Here is a 22408-nt window from a genome sequence, read left to right on the forward strand (position 1 = left end):
TGCCACAGTTGCAAAAACATCAAAGGTTAATGTCGAGTCTGAAACAGTGCTACTCAAAGCCACTAATGACATGATTAATCGCCTCCTGATTATTGGTAGGAGTAGGGAAGTAGATTTAAAGAAACTCTTGGCTTACTCATTGACACTTGTACCTTTGGCTTTGGCAACTGGCAATGGTACCATTACTAAAACAGATAAAGGAAAGTTGATGAAGAAGTTGGAGGGTCGGGCTGAGTGTGTGAATATAGAGGACATACCTCCAGGGTCTGCTTTGGTGATTGATGGAATGGCATTTATTCAGCAGGCACAAAACATTCCAGCTACATTTGGGATGTTTGCAGACAAGCTTTTGGTTGACCTTATCAGGTTAGGTAACCGGTATGGCTGCTAAAGGGTCGACTTTGTGTGTGATCGCTATCCAACACACAGTATAAAAAACTGTGAGCGAGGTTGCAGAGCAGCCAGTGGGGCTCTATTGGGGAAAATCACTAGGCCTGACCAAAAGACCCCAAAACAGTTTAAGAAGTTCTTGGCTGAGGGGTCGAATAAAGAAAACCTCATGGAATTTCTTTATGAAACATGGGTGAAATGTAAGCCCCAGGTTTTTGGACCTATTGCATTGGTTGTCTCACATGGAGAAAAGTGCCACTCTATAGCTGCAGTTGATGGTAAAATTAGGATCATTGAAGTGTCTGACCTCTTCTGTGACCATGAAGAGGCTGACACGAGATTACTGTTGCATGCAAGTCATGCTGCTAAAAACATCTCAACAGTTATAATAAGTAGTCCAGATACGGATGTTTTTATGATATCCCTAGCACTAGCTCAGGAAATCCCTGCTGATTTGCTATTTCAAACTGGTGCTGGGGACAAGCGACGAATTATCTGCATTTTCAAACTGGCTGAGAAACTTGGGGCATAAAAATGTCGAGCTCTTCTTGGTATGCATGTTTTTACTGGGTCCGACTCGGTTAGTGCATTCAAAGGGAAGGGAAAGGTGAAACCCCTTGACATATTCAACAAAACTGTTGAATATGTCAATATGTTTGCAGAGTTTGGAACAGAATGGGAAGCATCAGCTTCCATCTTGCCCATGTTTGAGAAATTTGTCTGCACACTGTATGGTCAGAAAGAATGCTCGGAAGTAAATGTTGCAAGATACAACATGTTCCGGCTGACATGCAAATCAGACTCTCGGATGCTGCCTCCAAACCAAGATTGTCTGCTGCATCATGTAAAAAGGGCAAACTATCAGGCAGCAATTCACCATAGGTCCCTTCAGCCAATCATGCATGCTCCATCTCCCAATGGTCATGGCTGGAAGATTACTGGTGACACCCTTGTCTTTGAATGGATGGCTGATGACCCGGCTCCCCCTAGTGTACTAAAAACTGTGAACTGCAAAAGCCAGAAAGGTGGGTGCAAGGGTGCTTGCTCATGCAGAAAAATGAATCTTCCTTGTACTGACTTATGCAAGTGTCAGGTTGAGAACTGCACTAATAGGATCCCTGAGACAGAAAGTGTATTTGACCCTGACGTCTGACTCTGACTCTGACTTCTCTGACTCTGATGATGAATACTAGTGAATGGTGGAGCGCTGCTTTGCAGTACAGTTCCATCTTGTGAGAAAAATTTGCAGCAATAGGCCCTACTTAATTTCTAATTCATGATTATTTGCTATGGTGGGAAAAACACTACTTTATCTCCGAAGGATTCTTGTCAATTTTGCTAGGTTTATGAGGGTAAATTTGACTCTGGTTCTATTTTTGGTGTCCTTTTATTGTTGTTGGTTCTATTTTTGGTGTCATTTTATAGTTGTGATCTCTTAAAGTCTGTAAAAGTTGAATTTGATTTTTGTTGCACACTTAAAGCAAAGGATAATGGACATTTATGATAGCCTGGAAGTCAAGTTAACAGTGTAGTTCATATTACCACCACCAGGGTGCTGTTGTTTACATTTCTATTGCATAATGTTAATCATATGTTATGATACATATGTACAACACTGTACTCATTCTTAAAAACTGTAAATGAAATGTTTTCTACTGAATATAAATCATCTTTGTGTTATTGGTCATTTTCACTTCTGATGACTAATTGATTACATAATGGCCTATAACTAATTAAGGAGCAACTATTTTTGCGGGAACTTTGCATATTCTGATTGTCCTGACCCCCATGGTTTAAAATCAGGTGGAATCAACTTGCCCCAAGAAAGTGGCCACGAACTCAAAAACTAAGCCCCCTACAGCTTATGCTCCATGGCCTAAAACTGTAATTGACACTTTTTATATATGAATATATATTCTTTGTAGTTCTATGTCTACATCATCAAGTCAAAGATTTTCTTCTGGTGACCAAAGGGTACTGGTTGCCAACAAAATGAACCAGCTGCTTTTGGAAGAGATTTTATTCCTGCAGTATGTCATCGACAACAGTTTGTAATTCTTCAACATCCACGTCTGTTTCACTACTACTTTAAATTGTGGCCAGTCGGGCTTCTCTAGGTACTACTATGATGATTTCTGGTTAGGCAGATCATTATTTGTTTTGATAATAGTAGGTGAATAGCTGAATGTATGCCAGTCATCTAATTATTTTCCAGCTAAAGTCAACACGGCAATTTAACCTTGCAATTAAAAGATCAGTACATGACTCAAGTCTCAGTCTGTATATACAAATGTTCACAGCAACATTTGAGCAATCTTTATTGGACCAGAAATGACGTTTTACCCTTCAGATTCTTAGTAATCGAACCCTGGAAATAACCTGGAGTTTCTTTCCGTAAATATTTTTATGGTATGAAAAGCAATACAGCGGATGAAGAGCTTGAAGGCATCTTTATGGAACATAAAGAGTGGTCATAGAGATTCTTATTTTATTTTGTCTAATAGCTCCAAATCTAAGGCTGTCGTGTAGATATGCCTTTTCTGCAGTGCCTTAGAATTCTACTGGTGAATTGTATGGAGTTTTAGCTGCTGTTGAAAAAGAACGAACCATCAGTGAGGGCATATATACCATTTTCTGTTGTATGAATAGTGTGTTGCAAGCTCTTTGCATTTTCAATTACGATAATCCGTTAGTGTTAAAGATTTTGCAGAGGCTGCACATTTTTTAATTGCAGGGGACTCAAAGTAAAATTCTCAAATCACAGCGCATATAGAAGTTCAGGAAAATTAAGAAGCTGATAAGTTAGCAAATCAGTTACCTTCAGAGTTGCATCCAGGAAGATACCAATTGTTATGCCCTGACCCCATTCGTATCATAAAGACAGTTATTAGAAACATTTGGCAGGAGCAATGGAATTTGGCTAGCCGATATTAAGTGAAAGACATCACAAGTGTTAAATCTACATGGAAGTATGTTAACATACCCAAGTGTAGGTACACGACATTGTGCTATTTAAGGATAGGCCATACATGTTTAACTCGTGTATTCTTGATGGTAGATGAAACCAACTATGGTAGGAAGACTGTATTGTACGATAGACCATGAGGCAGTTGATAATTGAGTGCCTTTGCCTTAGAGCTCAAAACTCAATTCCTCTCCTCTCAGGGCCATTGGAAAGAATTAAAGTTAGGATGTTAGTAGTTTTCAAATGTTGCAAAACTTGTTCTTCTGCAATCTGCGACAATCTGGTTTTTAGAACATCTTCATTTTAATGTATTTTATTTTATATTTCGGTCATTTGAACTGAAGATTTTATTTTTTTCTATTTTCAACCAATAATTATACTATCATTTTTTAAGACCGTAATTTTATTTCTTATATTAGGTCTTAGTATTTTATCATATATGGTTTTCACTTTGGTAGCAATGACCTATGATGTCAAGATGCCAAAAACCTCAAATAATCCAAACCAAACCTTTGACAATAACAGAAATGTAAATGAAATACTACTCGAACCCCAGATAAGATTGATAGAAAAGTTTTCTTTCGACCCCTAAAGCTGAATAACTACTGAGGCTGATGGAGGGACAAGGATAGAAATAATGGAATACCAAAAACATATGGCATGATGTACGCCACAGGTCCCGTTCATTATACTTATAAAGGTGATGAAAAATGAAGCCTGTACAGGCATCTTACCCACTAAAGGGTTGCTACTGGAGCTGCAATGATGCAGTCGTCGACCTTTCTGTTTGGTGAGATTTAGTTTGAGCAACTTGTTGCCACCTTTGTAAATACTTGAGACGTACCACCTTCAGGAACATGAAATGTAGATTCTTCTCAAAACTAAAGTACTATCCGGGTAATGAAGGGAATATAATAAAAAAGAGGGTTTATTGTGTAGAATACCAAAGATTCTTGATTCACTTACCAGTAGAAATGTAAATTGAAGAAAATATCAAGAAACCAGTTCCAAACTATTTCATTTGTAAATGCTATTTATTATAAACTACTTTTTGTGCATTTTTTTTCATCGAAATCAACTACTTTAACAATATAGTATGTGGAACAGAATTCTGTCTTTTATATATTTTATTTGTTAGCACTATAGAGATGCAGCAATATTTTTAGAATTAAAAGGATATCGGAATAAAGAAGAACACAAGCTGCAACCATGCACAAGCAGTTGAATATATGCAATCTCAAACTTCCAATTGAAAGAATAGTGAAGTTAGGCCAACCCACAGGCTAAAGCAAATACAAATCCCAACTCAACTTTACCCTTCAAATCCATTTTCATCACTAATTTCAGAGGCTGATTTGGAACATTATGGAACTGAAGGTATGTTGTGATATCGCTACTAAACGGGATATTTGTTTTAATCTCTTTTTTGTCAAGATTTAAATAAACAAAAACAAAAAAACATGTAAATTTAAGGCAACCAAAAATCATACATAAAACACTTATCTGGCCATAAAAGTGAGTCCTAAATTATACAGAAATACATGCATGCAAATTTGACAAAATATTTGTATTCGATAGTGTAAATGAATCTATAGATCTTGCATAATGTGCTCCGATAACAGATGATTTGTCAATCTTAATAATCCGTTTTTAACAGGATTATATAAGTTTTAATTATTAGTTGATTTCATACAAGTCGTGTAAGCTTCATATCTTCGATCCGTGGTGACGCCTGTGTCATTGCATGCATAACCACCCATGATTTGAATTCGGATGACATCCTCGCACGTGAAACCAGTATTACCATCACAGTCGACACTTTCATTCTGAAACAGGTATAGAAATGGAAATTTGGTACATTTTTGGTTCTATTAAAATCATCGAAACTGTCTAACACATTAACAAGAAGATTTTGTTTAAAGAAAAAATATAGGTTAATCCTAAACATACACACTCACTCTCATACAAACACAGCCTATATATATATATATATATATATATAAATGCATATACATATATATATTTTATATATATATATATATATGAATATACATACCTATATATATATATATATATATATAAATGCATATACATATATATATTTTATATATATATGAATATACATACCTATATATATATATATATATATGCATATACACACACATATATATATATATATGCATATACATATATATATATATATATATATGTATATGTATATATATATTTATATATATACATATATATATATATATATATATATATGTATATGTATATATATATATATATATATATATTATTACTATCCAAGCTACAACCCTAGTTGGAAAAGCAAGATGCTATAAGCCCAGGGGCTCCAACAGGGAAAAATAGCCCAGTGAGGAAAGGAAATAAGGAAATAAATAAATGAAGAGAACAAATTAACAATAAATCACTCTAAAATAAGTAACAACGTCAAAACAGACATGTCATATATAAACTATTAACAACATCAAAAACAAATATGTCATAAATAAACTATAAAAAGACTCATGTCCACCTGGTCAACAAAAAAGCATTTGCTCCAACTTGGAACTTTTGAAGTTCTACTGATTCAACCACTATATGGAAGTTCCTTTAGGGTAGCTTCCTAGGGTGTATTTGACTACGGTGATATTCCCAGAGAATTTACCTGAAGGTATCCAGAATTCTAACTCCTGGAGCGAATATCCCTAAATAAACTTAACATGGGATATCGCATAATATCAGAGGACGTATTCTTGACACGCCACATAGCAATCTTCACCCCGAATAGAATTAACAGTTCAAGGCATCAAAGTGGCAAGAAAACGAAAAACCAGAATGGAAGGAGAGCCGTTAATAAGGTACCTCTCCTATCCCGCTTCGAGTGTGTATACAATGCCGCCGACGGCGCAATCTTCATTCCTTTTTCCGTAGCTTAACAACTCTGTGTTTTTCCCTGTGTTTTCTCGTGAATCTTGGAATATTTCAACTTTATGATGCTTTCTCCAGCCTCTTCTGCCTCTGGAGAGTTGAGTATTATCTTTATTATGTATAAATGTAAGCTCTTGGTGTTTTGAAATAAATCGAAAGCGATATTAACCTTTACAAGAGCTGTTGCCTACCGGAGGCGTCCTGGACGCTGTCGCTCGCCATGCATAAGTCATTTAGTTAGCCAGAGCGACGTTCCCGGTCCTTATGCTTTAATAATTCTAGCTATTTAGCTTTACAATAGGAATTCTTTATATGATGCTGTTAGTATTTCAGTTTCGGCGATTAAGATTACCAATCCTAGCCTACGCTAGGCTTCGTAGCCTAGGCGTTTGGCCCTAGTAATTTCATGCATGATATACAGATTTCCGAGTGTTTTAAAATTTATTGAAGCTATAGGCAGTTTTATACATATAAGATATTGTTGATAATTTCTTCCAAGATCGTATACAAGAGAGATTTGGTGATTTAGGTAATCGATTCTCTCCGCGCCTAGGCTAGTAGCCTATGGAGCTTTAGTATACTTTCGCACACTCCCCGGTTGCTCTTTTCTCCTTGGAGATTAAGTGCAATCCCTTTTCCCTCTGTATTAATCCTAAGGCTTAACCCTAATGGTTTATCTGAATAAACATTTAGATATAACTATATTAGGGTCTTTCTGTTCTTTCCTGTATCCAGAGAATCTGGCTTCAGGGGTGGGCAGAACATCAGAGTATTTAGTCTGGGGTCTGTTTCTTTCTAACATAGAGAATGAGATTCCTTTGCTAGGTTAGGAGCAAACATAGGAGGCTTAGCCTCCCTGGACCACATCTGAAGGTTTCTGTACGAGATGATTCCTTCTTCTAGTGATCTAGCAGACTAGTCCAGTGTTGTTGTTCCCGGATTGAAGGATAAGATTCTTCCTTTCCTTGTGAATAACAACATCAAACTTTGTTTTAGTATTGAGGGAGGTGGCAAGTATTGCTGACCTCCCTCCCATGATAATCCCTAGGCTAGGATGAGCTTTCTTGGCCGTGGGATGATCTCATACTACAGCAGAGTTTGTAGGACCCTCTTCTCCCTTTCCCCCCTATCCTTAGTAATGGCCTAGCTATTACATCTCTTGGCCGTTGTTCTACATTTGTACCTAGTGTAGGTTAAGATGTGGAACTGGCTCAGTCCTTTGCCGGCTGGCAAGATCGTACCGGCCGGCAGAGGCCTAACTTCTGTAGAGTGTTCCCCAGACCTCCCTTGGTCTCACATCCATGTCTGGTAGAGCCCGGCAGGCAATGGATAGAAGGAAGCCTGAATTTTACATTCTCCCCATCCTTATGTTCACTCTTTCTGGATGGAGGGCTGTAAGGCAGTGCCGTCTTATATACCTTACATCCATTCTGTTTTTCTTTTAGTGTATGTACCCCTAGCCCGGCTGCCAGGCAGGTGGAAGTTCTCTGGTTCTTTTTACTGCCGGCCGGCATAGGTAGCCTACCATTGCCGGCCGGCAACAGAAGCACACCATAAGATATGTCGGCTGCTACGATTAGCGGCCGGCAGCCGGGTGCTAGTGTTTATAGTTGCCGGCTAGCAGAGACTGCCAGCCGGCACACACAACTGAACCAGCGATCTTCCACCCAGTAGTCTAAAGGTAGTATACCTTGGAACTATATTAAGGTACGTTCCGGCCGGCATGTTATATTGTATACAGTAGCCAGTATTTTTACAGTATAGTATATACTGCATGGAGAAAACTATAGTATAGAATATATTGTAACACTAAGTTTTTCCAACATACTTGTGTTGTCTTGTACAGCCTTTTGTTGAGACCGTACAGATGAAGAAAGTGAGTTCTTTCTTTATTAATTATCCAGTATATTAAAATTCTTTATAATGGTGTGAGCTACACCTACATTTTCCTCTGGAAATATCTTGAAGGTTATTCAAGAATAAGATCTAACCAAAATTTTATTATCTGGAAGGTTACAGTAATTGGCTGAGCAGGAAATACAAGTGTGTGTCTTTCCTTCTTTCCTTTCTAGCTTAGTTATTTTAAGCTATATATATACTAACATTAGTTATCCAGTGATATGTTTTTCACTTGATACTCATGGAATTTCTTCTCTTTACAGGAGGACCATACGAAGTGCGGGAGTATGTTCTGCAACGTTCGCAGCAAAAACTTCTGTGGACATGAGTTGTGCAGGAGGCACGCAGCATGCGCACCCTCCAAAGATGATCTCCGGTATTGGGACCCTCAGGTATGTACGATTTGCACTAACCTGATTACTGAGGCATTTGACGCCCCTAAGTTGGCGGAGTCAAGGGACGCAGCTAGGGAAAAGCTTCGAACCTGGTTGAGGGGCTTCCAGAAGAATACTTCTGGCCCCTATCTTCCAAGCGAGAAGATGAGGGCTTACCTTTTTCCTAAGGCATTAGTTCAGATTCCGGTTGATTCTGAAGTCTCGGACGCCCTACAAGACCTCCAACTGGACGATAGGATGTCTGAGGTGTCTGAGTACACTGAAAAGGACCTTCTGGCAGAAGACCAAGAAGAGGAGCTGATCCGGGCTCCGGATACTGAGGAGGAAGAAATCAACGAGGGGTCGGTTACATTGGTTCAGGCCCCTGAACCTGTTCCCTCAACATCGTCTGCTATCCCAGATGATCTGGGAAGGACTCTCTCTTCCATCGTTGAAATGATTCAACAGATGCAGAAAAAGAACGATGAAAAGGAAGCTGCAATGAAGTTGGAGATGCGGAGACTTGCAGCATCACGTGGGCCCCAGAAGAAGCTCAACGTGAAGGATCTTCCTTTGTGCTCAGATGCTAATCCTTGGAGGTATGCCGAGCACATGCCTATGACAACTGGGAAGATTGTCATATCGGAGAAGTTGGGTTCAATTCCCTTTGAAGAAGTGGAATTCTGGCCCAACAAGGAGTCTTACCCGGACTGCTATGTCCTTCTTAGAAAGGAGCCAGCCTCAAAGGAGGAGACGGAGCCGAAGGAGGTCATAGTTTTTTACCATAATAAAGCACAGGCTTTACTATCGAGCTCAATGAGAAAGAGGGGCTTCACAAAACTCAAAGGTACCTGCTTTGAGTAAGAAGCATCCTTCCTTTGTGGCTTCTCCTACTGAGCCTTTCCCTTTATGGAGAAGGGATTTAAGGCTGCCTTGAAAGCGGTTGAGGTAGGGAAACCATGTCCCTCCTTGGAGGAATGTAAACCTCTGTCCCTGACCTTACCCATGGACCAGAAAGACTGGAAGGACGTCCATCTTACCTTCTCAGTCGGAAAGTTGGAGGCCGATATTGCCGGACGTCAGTTCGGTGAAGACCTTCCAAAGCTGTCAGATTTTCTCTTGCGCAGGGAGCAAGAGACAAAAAAGAGACTTGCTGCATCGATGTCATTACAAACGACTCTGGAAACGATGGCAAGTGACCCCAAAGTCCAAGATATGTTTATGGTAGTGGCCAAAACCCATTTGGCCACAGTAACAAAGGACCTCTGCAGTTTCATCAAAGCTAGGAGAGCTTGTAGAGGGTTCGTGTTCGCCTCGGCGGCAGTCAGGCATGAACCGAGGAAACTGATCTCCTCTTGCATATGGGGTAAAGACCTCTTCCCTAGCGAAGTGGTCAAAGAGGTAGTGGATAAGGCCGCCACAGAGAATAGAAACCTTCTCCAGAAGTGGGGCCTAATTTTTAAAAGAAAGTCTTCCCCGGATGAGTGTCCCCAACCTAAAAGGAAGACTAATAAACCTAGGCTATCCTCTCGGCCAGCCAAACCTTATAGGCAGCAACAGCAACAACTTCCCATGACCGCAGTGCCTCAGATGGTGGCACAAACCCCGACCACGTACCACTTGGTACCTCAAGCCGTGACAACTCAGTCACCGGCATTTAACCCAGCATTCGAAAGGCAGACAACTACTTTTCGCCCAAGAGCTAGAGGAACAGCCAGAGGTTCATCTAGACGCCCTTCAAGAGGAAGAGGGTTCCGGGGAGGACGCGGTCAAGGAGGCAAGGCCTCAGGTCAACAACAGCAGAAGTGAAACGCTTCCGGTAGGAGGGAGACTTCATCTTTTTCGGGATCGATGGACCTTCGATCCCTGGGCCCACAGCCTAATCAAGAATGGACTGGGTTGGAGCTGGTACAGCACTCCACCTCCGTTCCCACAATTCTTCCAACACTCTACCCCCGTTCTGGAAGAATATATTCGAGAACTCTTGGAGAAAAGAGTAATTCGAAGGGTAAAGTCCATCAAGTTCCAAGGAAGGCTGTTTTGTGTTCCAAAAAAGGACTCAGAAAAACTCAGAGTCATTCTGGACTTGTTGCCACTCAACAAGTTCATAGTAAACTACAAGTTCAGGATGTTGACACTTCAACACATAAGGACCTTACTACCCAAACGGGCATTTACCATCTCTATAGACTTGTCAGACGCTTATTGGCATATTCCAATCAGTCGTCACCTCTCCCCCTACCTAGGGTTCAAGCTACAACGAAGACTCTATGCCTTCAGAGCCATGCCATTCGTGCTAAACATAGCCCCAAGAATTTTCACGAAGCTTGCAAACGCAGCTCTCCAACAATTACGCCTAAAGGGAATCCAAGTAGTGGCCTACTTGGACGACTGGCTGGTGTGGGCAGCATCCAGGACAGAATGCATGCAAGTTTCCCAACAGGTGATCCAGTTCCTGGAACATCTAGGATTCAAGATCAACAGAAAAAAGTCTCGACTTTCTCCAACTCAAAAGTTTCAGTGGTTGGGAATCCACTGGGACTTACTGTCGCACGAACTTTCCATCCCTGTAAAGAAGAGGAAAGAAATAGCAGGTTCTGTCAAGAGACTACTAGAATCCAAAAGGATATCAAGACGCGAACAGGAGAGAGTGCTGGGCTCTCTTCAGTTTGCCTCAGTAACAGACCCGGTGCTAAGAGCACAGCTAAAGGATGCAACCGGAGTTTGGAGAAAATATGCATCAAACGCGCAAAGAGATCTGATAAGACCAATACCGACTCGTCTGCGAATGCTTCTCAAGCCGTGGTCCAAAGCCAAGCAACTGAAGAAATCGGTACTTCTTCAGCCACCTCACCCCTCAATGACTATTCATATAGACGCTTCGAAAAAAGGATGGGGAGTTCATTCTCACCGGAAGAAAGTTCAAGGAACTTGGTCCAACCTATTCAAGAAGTTTCACATAAGCTTTCTGGAAGCCATGGCAGTACTTCTTACATTAAAGAAAGTGTCTCCTCGCCACTCGATCCACATAAGATTGGTACTAGACTGCGAGGTGATAGTGAGATGCCTGAATCGACAAGGATTGAGGTCACCTCAAATCAACCAAGTGATGTTGGCCATCTTCCGCTAGCGGAAAAGAAGAGATGGCACTTGTCAGCAGTTCACCTTCAAGGAGTTCGCAATGTGACAGCGGACGCTCTATCCAGGCTCACGCCGATAGAGTCAGAATGGTCCCTGGACGCAGGATCATTCTCTTTCATCTTGAGTCAAGTCCCGGAACTGCAGATAGACCTCTTTGCGACAAAGGACAACAAGAAGTTACATCTTTACGTGTCCCCTTACGAGGATCCTTTAGCGAAAGCAGTGGACGCTATGACCCTCGACTGGAACAGATGGTCCAGGATTTACCTGTTCCCTCCGCACAATCTTCTACCTGAGGGTCCTCGACAAATTGAGATCTTTCAAGGGGAAAGCGGCAATAGTGGCTCACAAGTGGCCGAACAGCGTTTGGTTCCCTCTGGCATTAGAACTACAGCTAAAGTTTCTACCGCTACCGGATCCAGTTTTGACTCAGCGAGTTCAGAAGTCGACTGTCTTCGCTTCATCACAGAAAACCCGGAACCTGCAGCTCATGATTTTGTCTCCCTAGCAGTGAGAAAAAGATTTGGGATATCAAGAGACAGTATAGACTTTTTAGAGGAATATAAGTCCAAATCTACCAGAAGACAATATGAGTCATCATGAAGGAAGTGGGTGTCCTTTGTCAAGGCAAAGAATCCACAAAAGATCTCGACAGACTTCTGCTTATCATTCTTCATCCACCTCCATGGTCAAGGTTTAGCAGCCAACACAATATCAACGTGTAAGTCCGCCTTGACAAGACCTATTCTATATGCCTTCCAGGTCAACCTCTCTAATGACATTTTCAATAAAATTCCGAAGGCCTGTGCTAGGCTCAGACCATCAGCATCTCCGAAACCCATTTCATGGTCTTTGGATACGGTTCTTCATTTTGCTTCAATGATAAATAATGAGGAGTGTGCTTTAAAGGATTTGACCCAAAAAGTTATATTTCTTTTTGCACTCGCTTCGGGGGCTAGAGTTAGTGAAATAGTAGTCCTCTCGAGAGAGGGTCATGTTCAGTTCTTAGATGGGGGAGAACTGAACCTTTTTCCGGACCCAACGTTTCTTGCCAAGAACGACCTACCCACCAATAGGTGGGGTCCCTGGAGAATCTGCCCTCTGAAAGAAGATTCATCTCTATGTCCAGTGGAGTGCCTAAAGGTCTATCTTCGTAGGACTTCAGACTTTAGGGGAGGTCAGCTGTTTAGGGGAGAAACATCAGGCTCAAATTTATCTCTGAAGCAACTACAGGCGAAAATCACATATTTTATTCGCAGAGCGGATCCAGATAGTACACCCGCAGGTCATGATCCGAGAAAAGTTGCCTCTTCCATAAATTTCTTTAATAATATGGATTTCGAACATCTTCGCTCATACACTGGCTGGAAGTCATCCAGAGTATTCTTTAGACACTATGCGAAGCAAGTGGAGCAACTGAAGAAGTCTGTGTTGGCAGTAGGTAGTGTCGTTAAACCTGCTGTTTAATTCTGCGAAGAACAGTGAAATTAATTGGGACGATTAATTCAAGGGTGAGTGTGTAGTCACGGACCGTTTCTACAGACTAAGCGTTAGGCCACTAAGGTGTCCTTGTTAACTGTTCCATAAACAAAGGTGAACCAAGCATAAGTGCAGACACGTGTGCCAAGCGTTTCTGACGCTAGTGTGATTGAGTAGTAAGACAGACTATGATAATAATATTAATATTTTGATATTAAAAGTGGCGCATATGTTTTTTTCTTTCAGATGAAACAATATTTTCTGTTTACTATGATCCTTATGCTTATTTGTTGGTTATCCACATCTTATAATTGTATAATTGTCGATTAACCCATTTATTTTTATTTATTGTCAATAAACTAGTTCTTTGTGAACCTTGCGTCTCATTCGCCTATGTCATTTTACTAGAAAATGTTTTAGCATTACTTTAAAACTATGGATAATTTTAACATGAATAGTCCTAAAAGATTGTTCCTTGCTACAAGCAAACATTCAGTGGTTTATGCTTTCCCCAAGTAGGAAAGACTTCATACCCTATAGGGATGGTGATGGATATGCAAAATTTATTCCTACACGGATGTAAACCTTTGTCCAATCCAGTGATAAGAACGGGCACACCGGGGGACTTGTCAGTATTTCATACTGACATTGGTGGTTCTTATACAAACTTTGCTTTATAACATATAGGGTGAGACCGCTATAATGGCTTGTCTGTTAGTCATCCATATGTATATGTACTCCTCGAGACTTTTTCTAGAGTCTAGTATGACTCTTCCCTGTAGGGGGCAGGAAGCACTAACATGGTTTATGCTTAGATGAAATGATGTATGACGGTAACATCATAGGTCTCTAGGTCTTTGCTACCCAGGAAATACTTTCTTGAGAGTACGCCACGATCTGAGAATCCACAGATACAGTAATGCTCTGGTATACATCCATCAGGACGACATGGCCTGAGCCCAAAAAAACGGATTATGAGCGAAGCGAAAAATCTATTTTAGGGTGAGATAACCATATCGTCCTGATGGACCCGCCCTTCCTTTTTAATAAAAAAGGGCTATAGGACCCCTCCCTATAATGCTGTATCTGTAGCACCTCGTGAATCGCTACAAGGAATGAAGATGGCGCCGTCGGCGGCATTGTATATACACTCGAAGCGGGATAGGAGAGGTACCTTATTAACGGCTCTCCTTTCATTCTCGTTTTTAGTTTTCTTGCCACTTTGACCCCTCGAAGTGTTAATTCTATTCGGAGTGAAGATTGCTACGTGGCGTGTCAAGAATACGTCCTCTGATATTATGCGATATCCCATGTTAAGTTTATTTAGGGATATTCGCTCCAGGAGTTAGAATTCTGGATACCTTAAGGTAATTTCTCTGGGAATATCACCGTAGTCAAATATACCCTAGGAAGCTGCCCTAAAGGAACTTCCATCAGAACGACTTGGCTATCTCACCCAAAAATAGATTTTTCGCTTCGCTCAAAATCCGTTTTATATATATATATATATATATATATATATATATATATATATATATATATATATATATATATATATATATATTATATATATATATATATATATATATATATATATATATATATATATATGTATTCATACATATATATATATGTATATATATATATATGTATATATATATATATATATATATATATATATATATATATATATATATATATGTGTATGTATATTCATATATATATAGGCTATATATATATGTGTGTGTATATGCATATATATATTTATATATATATCATATATATATATATATATATATATATATATATATATATATATATATATATATATATATATATATATATATATATACTGTGTATATATGTATATATGCATATATATATATATATATATATATATATATATATAGCCATAAATATATATTTATCGAATTTGCTCTGCCTCAGCAATGAAATAAATCCTAGCGTCGAATTGGAATAAAGGTAGACTTGATTTGACAATCGTCTCTAAGGAGCGATATGAGTTGATTCCAAATCTGTTCTACTATATATATTCCTGATGAATACAGGTTTTGTCCTTGGAATCGAAGTCGACCCATCTCCACAGTTATAGCCGATCAGTTAATTTTTAAAATTAGGTATTTTCATGATAATTTGATCATCAGCAAATTTACCATAAATACCGCCCTGGTAAGAATTCGAACTTTGTGCCGGATTGAAGTGAATGTCAACGGTTGACGTGACATGAATTTGTAGCAAAGTCGAAATCATTACTGCTGGATGGTCAAGTCCTCGTCCAAGGTAAAGTACTTATCACAAAAATAATTATCGTTTGGGTCTTCGATCTTGAAGCTGAGCGAATTCTATATTTATAGCTTATTTAAAGAAATTAAAAACGTGTGTGTTGATGATGGAATTATTATTATTATTATTATTATTATTATTATTATTATTATTTTATATATATATATATATAATATATATATATATATATATATATATATATATATATATATATATATATATATATTGTACTGTATACATGCACAGTAATGCCTCGAGTTAAGAGTAACTGAGGATACATGCAAATTGGTATGAAAGTATGAAAATGTATTGGTCTGCAAGGAAATATTTTCCTTCACATATACATTTTTTTGTGGACAAGAACTAAGACGACTAGAGCGTGAAATCGCCTCACATGCAGTGTTCATTCATGGTAATCAAGTTTTTATTTATCACATTTTCAAGTCATTTTAATGTAAAGACAAAAGCTGATGTCTGCAGATAGGTTCTTTGACAAAATTGAATGCAAATTTAAAAAAGAAAAAAAAAAAGATGACTAGGTGTCTAAATTGCATAAATTAAGGGATTCACTTAGGGATAGTTAACACCGTTCAAGAAAGAAAATCGATAGTTTAACCAGGTTCTCATGGATGGAGATCCTCTCAATATTCAATAATCTCCTCCACTTTCTCCTCTAGTTTTCCACACGCCCACCACGACTCTCATAGGTAGAGTGCAAGTTAATTTGTCAATATTTTTTTTTTAAGGTGAATTATTCATTTAATTCGTTACTGGTGTTTGGGGTTATAATTTCCTTTTTATATAACATTAAAAACCTTTGAAAATAATTGTATGTCTATATTTATGAAAACGTGGAACATATCGAGTGAATTTAAATTTCCTTTATTTCTTATTGGAAAAATTCTTTTGGCGCATCTTGGGTTGTGAGCTTCAACCTGGAACAGATTAAACTCTTATGTCGAGGTACCATCAAACATATAAGGTAAATATTATTATTATTATTATTATTATTATTATTATTATTATTATTATTATTATTATTATTACAATCTAAGCTATAACCATGGTTGTAAAAGCAAGATGCTAAAAGCCCAAGCGCTCCAACAGGGAAAAATAACCCAGTGAGGAAAGGAAAGAAGGAAATCAATAAACTACGGAAACAAAATGAAATTAAATTAGATCTTTCATATATAAACTATAAAAAACTTCAAAAAGACAAGAGGAAGGGATAAAGATAGAACAGCGTGCCCGTGTTTATCCTCAAGCAAGAGAACTCTAACCTGATACAGTGGAAGGCCACGGTACAGAGGCTACAATTCTTCTTCACCCAATTGTTCAATGGCTACTTTTCTCTTGGTAAGGATAGAAGAGACTCTTTAGGTATGGTAACCAGCTCTTCAAGGAGAAGAACACTCCAAAATCAAACCATTGTTCTCTAGTCTGGGTAGTGCTATAGCATTTGTACAATGATCTTCCACTGTCTTGGGTTAGAGTTCTCCTGTTTGATGGTACACTCGGGCACACTATTCTATATAATTTGTCTTCCGACACTCGGGCACACTATTCTATATAATTTGTCTTCCTCTTGTTTTGTTAAAGTTTTTGTAGTTTATTGTGACGGGCCGAGAGAAGGTTGTGACGCAAAGGCAGAATGAAGGCAACTGAGTAACTTTATTACAGAACATCCATTTTTATATACATAAACTCCAGGTAAAAAGGGCACAAAAGACATAACAGGCAATTTCATTTTCAACCGACATGTTATTTCAGGTCCTTGTCAGTGCGAGGGGAAATGACATACTGTACATTTCTTCGCGGCAGCCCCGAATATGGAGTGGTAGTAGCAAAACTGCGGCCGATGGGCGGCAGTGAGTGGCTGTAGAAGTCGTTGGTTGGGGCGCGAGTGAGTGGTGGATGATGGGTAGCTTTGTCGCCGCTCCGGCTCGTCACGGGGTAGGCGAGTGTGTCCTATGGCATTTATAGGCATGTGTGTCCTACAGCATTCATAGGCGTGTGTGTCCTATGGCATTCACGTCAGCTTCGGTTGACGTTGAATAGGTGCCCTCTTCGTCAGGAGTGGAAGTGTTGATGGATGTCTTGAAGGTCATGAAGTGGGTGTCCATAAGGGCGTCGGCTTTGGTCATTAAGTCCTTTATGGGTAAACTATCGACATCGGGTATGGCAGCGCGTACAGATTCGGGTAAACGGCTTACCAAAAGGGCACGAAGTAGGTTCACCTCACGAGAAGAGCCATCTGCGGCAGGTTGCAGGTGAGTGATACTGGTCATTTCCCTGAGGGTGAGCGAAGCCCTTTGGTCCCCCAACGGTTGTTGAGAGAGCTGAAAAAGCTTTGCTATACTGGTGGCTGGCGACGGCGAGTACTGTTGCAGAAGGTATGGTTTGAGGGTGTCATAGTAACCGTGAGGAGGGGGGAATGGCAGGAGGAGCGACTCACTCAGGGATCACCAATGTGATGGGCCGAGAGAAGGTTGTGATTCAAAGGCAGGATGAAAGCAACTGAGTAACCTTATTACAGAACATCCGATTTATATACATAGATTCCAGGTAAAAATGGCACAAAAGACATATCAGACAATTTCATGTTCAACCGACACCGCATCAGTTAACAGTTAACGATGAGAAAAAGACATGTTATTTCAGGTCCTTGTCAGTGCGATTGATTGATTTAAAGTTTTCAGGCATCCTGACATCTAAGGTCATTGATGCCGGTAACATTTAATTTATGTATACAAAAATAAAAAATAAAATAAAATAAAAAATAAAAGAGTATTCAATTAAAATCATAAAAGTTGAATGTCATAAAAGTTAAATATTTTTCAGAAGACCTGCTTCTGAAATAAATCTAAAAATGCCACTTGCATGGTAGGAAACATCATTTCCAAGAATCTTGGCAAGGATGAACCTGTCAACCTCACCTCAAGCCTCAAACAAATATCTATTCCTTAAGTTTTGTCAGTGCGAGGGGGGAGCGAAGAAACAAGCATAATATATACACAAAATGAAATGTCATTACTATGTACGATCATGTGACACACGGTTGGTACATTATATAGGAAATATTTATTTTAATGCTGTTACTGTTAAAATATTTTATATAACCCTATTTCTTTTCCTGACTGGGCTATTTTCCCTGTTGGGGCCCCTGATCTTATAGCATCCTGCTTTTCCAACTAGGGTCGTAGTTTAGCAAGTAATAATAATATGTCACTACTCTAGACCAGAGAACAATGGTTTGATTTTGGAGTGTCATTCTCCTAGAACAGCTGCTTACCATAGGTAAAGAGTCTCTTATATCCTTACCAAGAGGAAAGCAGCCACTAAGCAATCATATTGCCGTAGTTGACCCTATGAGCGAAAATATATATATTCTTACGAAGCTGGTCTAGTATAGAGTAAATATTTTATGTATGTATTTCATTTGTGTATTTAAGAGATATATAGCCAGCTCATAAGGCAAATTCCTCTCATGTAGGTTTAAGTAATTGTATGTAAATTATATAAGACTTTCATCTTTCATTTAATTGTATTTTTCATTCACGTCAGAATATGTAAATTTGTTATTTTTAAGAATTTTTTTTTATTTCACGTATTTTGTTATGAAGTCTTATGTAAACACGACTAGGTATGCTGTATGATCCATACGAGGTATGAACACGAGGGCTTATGTCATGTTTACGAGGTATTACATCAAGTTTATATTTTCATGTAGTTGGAATGTGCATGAAAATTCTCGAAACAGATTCCCTTTTTTTTAATGTTTTGAGGAGTAGGTGGGCGGAGTGAGATGAGAGAGAGTTACCTTGCCATGGGTGTTGGAACTCGTCTACTACTTGACTAGTTGGCAACTTTGGCGCTGTAAGCACTGTACCCACGCTACTAGAATGATCTACTATAACAATCTAGAAGTATTAAGTAAATATATATATATATATATATATATATATATATATAGTATATATATATATATATATATATATATATATATATATATATATATATGCCCCTAGAAAATCGTAAGCAACAGAGAGATCCAACCTCTCTGTGAAAGAGCCAAGTATGCCATATCTCCTCTCAAATGCGTCAAGTATGTACCCTCTCAAACGTGATTAACGATTTCTATCCAACATCCAACGTTGACTTATCCATTGAATGATATTTAAATTGTATTGTGTTAAAGTAAGTACTTGTTTTATATAAATTTTTGTAACTGGTCCTGTGAAGTGTATTTATTTTGGCTCAACATGTAGGTGTATCAGTTACATTCATGTAAATTCCATTTAGTGTTTAATCATTAGTGTTGAAGTGTTAACAATTTCATTAATTATCAAGATTATATATTTTTATAAATTAATTTCAGTGAAGCATGTGATTGTATAATTTTTTTTTTCAAAGAATCTTTCTTTTTTCATTGTCTTAAGGTTTGTTCAGATTTAATAATTCGAGTAATTTAATTTTGGTGTTAGTGCTTTTTGCATTATTGTTGTAACTTTTATAAAATATATTTATTTTTGTAAAGTGTGTATTATTTCGATCACCCTTATTTCTTAACAGTACTTGCTCGTAATCCATGTTTAAGAATCAAATCGAGAGGTTGTTTTGAACAGTTCTTGTTAAATAATCACCCAGTTTTGTTTTGAGTGTATGTAAGAGACCTTCGGATATTCAGTATTTTTATATATTGCATTTTGGGTGTTGTGTAATTTTCTCAGAGCTCGGGTATTAATTTTCAAGTATAACAGATTTATGTAAAAATAAACAAGTGAGTTTAGAGCTTGGGATTTTACGTAATTAGCCAGCCGTAATATATATTTTTGACGCCCAGACACCTGGGATCGAGCGAGTCTCTTTTAAATATTGAAGATAACAGGGCCGTGTTTTCATTAAAGGTTTGAACAATTTAGTGTTGATAGGATTGTGTGTATTGTTGGGATATATATTTTTTTTTGGAGAGGTATAAGTTTTGTAAAGGTAGCAGCAGTAGGGGAGTCAGCATTATGAAGCTTCATCTGTGGTGGAAATGTGGGAGGTTGGGCTGTGGCACCCTAGCAGTACCAGCTGAACTCGGTTGAGTCCCTGATTAGGCTGAAGGAACATAGAGAGTAGAGGTCCCCTTTTTGTTTTGTTTCATTGTTGGTGTCGGCTACCCCCCAAAATGGGGGTAAGTGCCTTGGTATATGGATGGATGGATAAGTTTTGTAAAGTACAAGAGAGCACAATTTAATATCCAAGAGTTTTTGAAAATCACAATTGTTCATGAATTGTCAGAAGCTAATGTAACTAAAGCTCATTGGCAATCTATTTTAATGGCATGTGGTGGCCATGCGACGAGTGGAATGAATGAAGCCCAAATCAAGTGTCTAGCCTTAGGAGCGTTGATAAAACTTGGGAAGGTAGTCGGAAGAAGATGTAGCAGCTCGCGAAGTGTTGGAGAATGCTGAAGCTGAATTTATAGTGAAGCAAGGATCACCTGACCTATGAACCGAAGGAATAAAAGCAGACAGGAATGTAGAGGCTGAGATTCGGCAGATTGCAGCCAAAGAGAATTTGATTAAGTTTAAGATGATGGCAGAAGAGAGGGAAGAAGCCAGAGAAATCGCAAAACAAGCAAGAGAAATTTCAAGACGGGAAGAAAGAAAGAGAGAAGAAGCCAGACGAGAAGAAAGAGAGAGAGAACAAGAAGAAGGAGATAGAGAACGAGAAGAAAGAGAGAGAACGGGAAGAAAAAGAGAAGGAAGAGGCAAGAGAAATTGCATGACACGCAAGGGAACTGGAACTGTTGTATGCTCGTTCAAAGTCGGCAACGCAGACAGAGATGACCCTTGCTTTACACGATCCCATGCTTAATGTGATAAATGCCCAGAGGTTGATTCCAAAATTTACAGAAGCTCCCGATGAAATCTTCGATCATTTAGAAACGGTCATATCGACGATGGAATGGCCAGAAGATAAATGGTCTGTGTTATTGCAGAGTGTCTTGATTGGAAAAGGACGCAGTGCATATCTTTCCCTGTCTCGGGACCAGAGGAAGGAGTATCAAGAAGTGAAAAGGAGCGTGCTGCAAGTGTATCAGATGACTCCGAATATTATAAGGAAAATTTCCAAAGTTTGCAGAAGGACGAGAAAATTACTTTCCTGGATTACGCTTATAAGGTAAGACGATGTTTTAAGAGATGGATAGAAGCTGCTAACTTGAGAGAGATGGCTGATTTAGAAGAATTGATAGTGCTGGAACAATATCTATGAGGAATTCCTGAACATATTCGAACGTACTTGAGAGAGAGATGGGAAGAAACTTAATAAAGCCGCTTCACTGAGTGAAGATTGTAATATTATTAGTCGTAAACCCTCCTCTGGTATGAAGTTTCAACCGTTGTTCCAACAGAGTGTCAAGTATTTGCCGAACCATGGAAACCATTTCAGTAATAACTATGTGAATAAGTTTAATAGTTACAGCAGAAGTACCATTTGTACTGATCCGAAGCAGAATAGGATAGTACAACAGCAACAATCGTTGCAACGAAACAGGAAATGAATGGGACATCGGACTACCGGTAATGTCATTTGAGCTACGCACTGCTTATCAAGAAAGCATGGGATGTAGCCCGAATGAAATGATGTTTGGACGAGAAGTACGATGACTGACGAGAAGTACGATGACTGACGAGAAGTACGAGGACCGATTAAAATGTTAGCAGAAAAAGGGAAGGATCGAGAGGAAATTGATGGAGAATATGTCAAAAATTTGAGTAAAACAATCGGCGAAATAAGGAAATTTTCCCTAGAGCGGCATGAAAACAAGTCAAGGAAAAACGAAGAAAAGGTTTGGTATGAAGAGCATGAACAGACAGTTTGCGGTAGGACGACAGGTGTCTGTTTACTCACTGATAAGGAGATTCCCTCT

General features: G+C 38.8%; 1 protein-coding gene across 2 annotated transcripts in view; it reads right to left on the reverse strand.

Annotated features, from left to right (window-relative positions):
* Positions 1 to 1803: 1803 nt before the first annotated feature.
* Positions 1804 to 22408, reverse strand: part of LOC137615302 (invertebrate-type lysozyme 2-like) — a 64412-nt gene continuing 43807 nt past the window's right edge. The window contains exon 4 of one of the 2 annotated variants that reach the window (XM_068345056.1): positions 1804 to 5181. In XM_068345056.1, the coding sequence (XP_068201157.1) occupies positions 5026 to 5181 (156 nt within the window). In that variant the 3' untranslated portion in view covers positions 1804 to 5025. The remainder of the gene's footprint in view (positions 5182 to 22408) is intronic. The other variant, XM_068345057.1, reaches the window with a different exon arrangement.

Source organism: Palaemon carinicauda, chromosome 21, assembly GCF_036898095.1.
Source record: "Palaemon carinicauda isolate YSFRI2023 chromosome 21, ASM3689809v2, whole genome shotgun sequence".
NCBI lineage: Eukaryota > Metazoa > Arthropoda > Malacostraca > Decapoda > Palaemonidae > Palaemon > Palaemon carinicauda.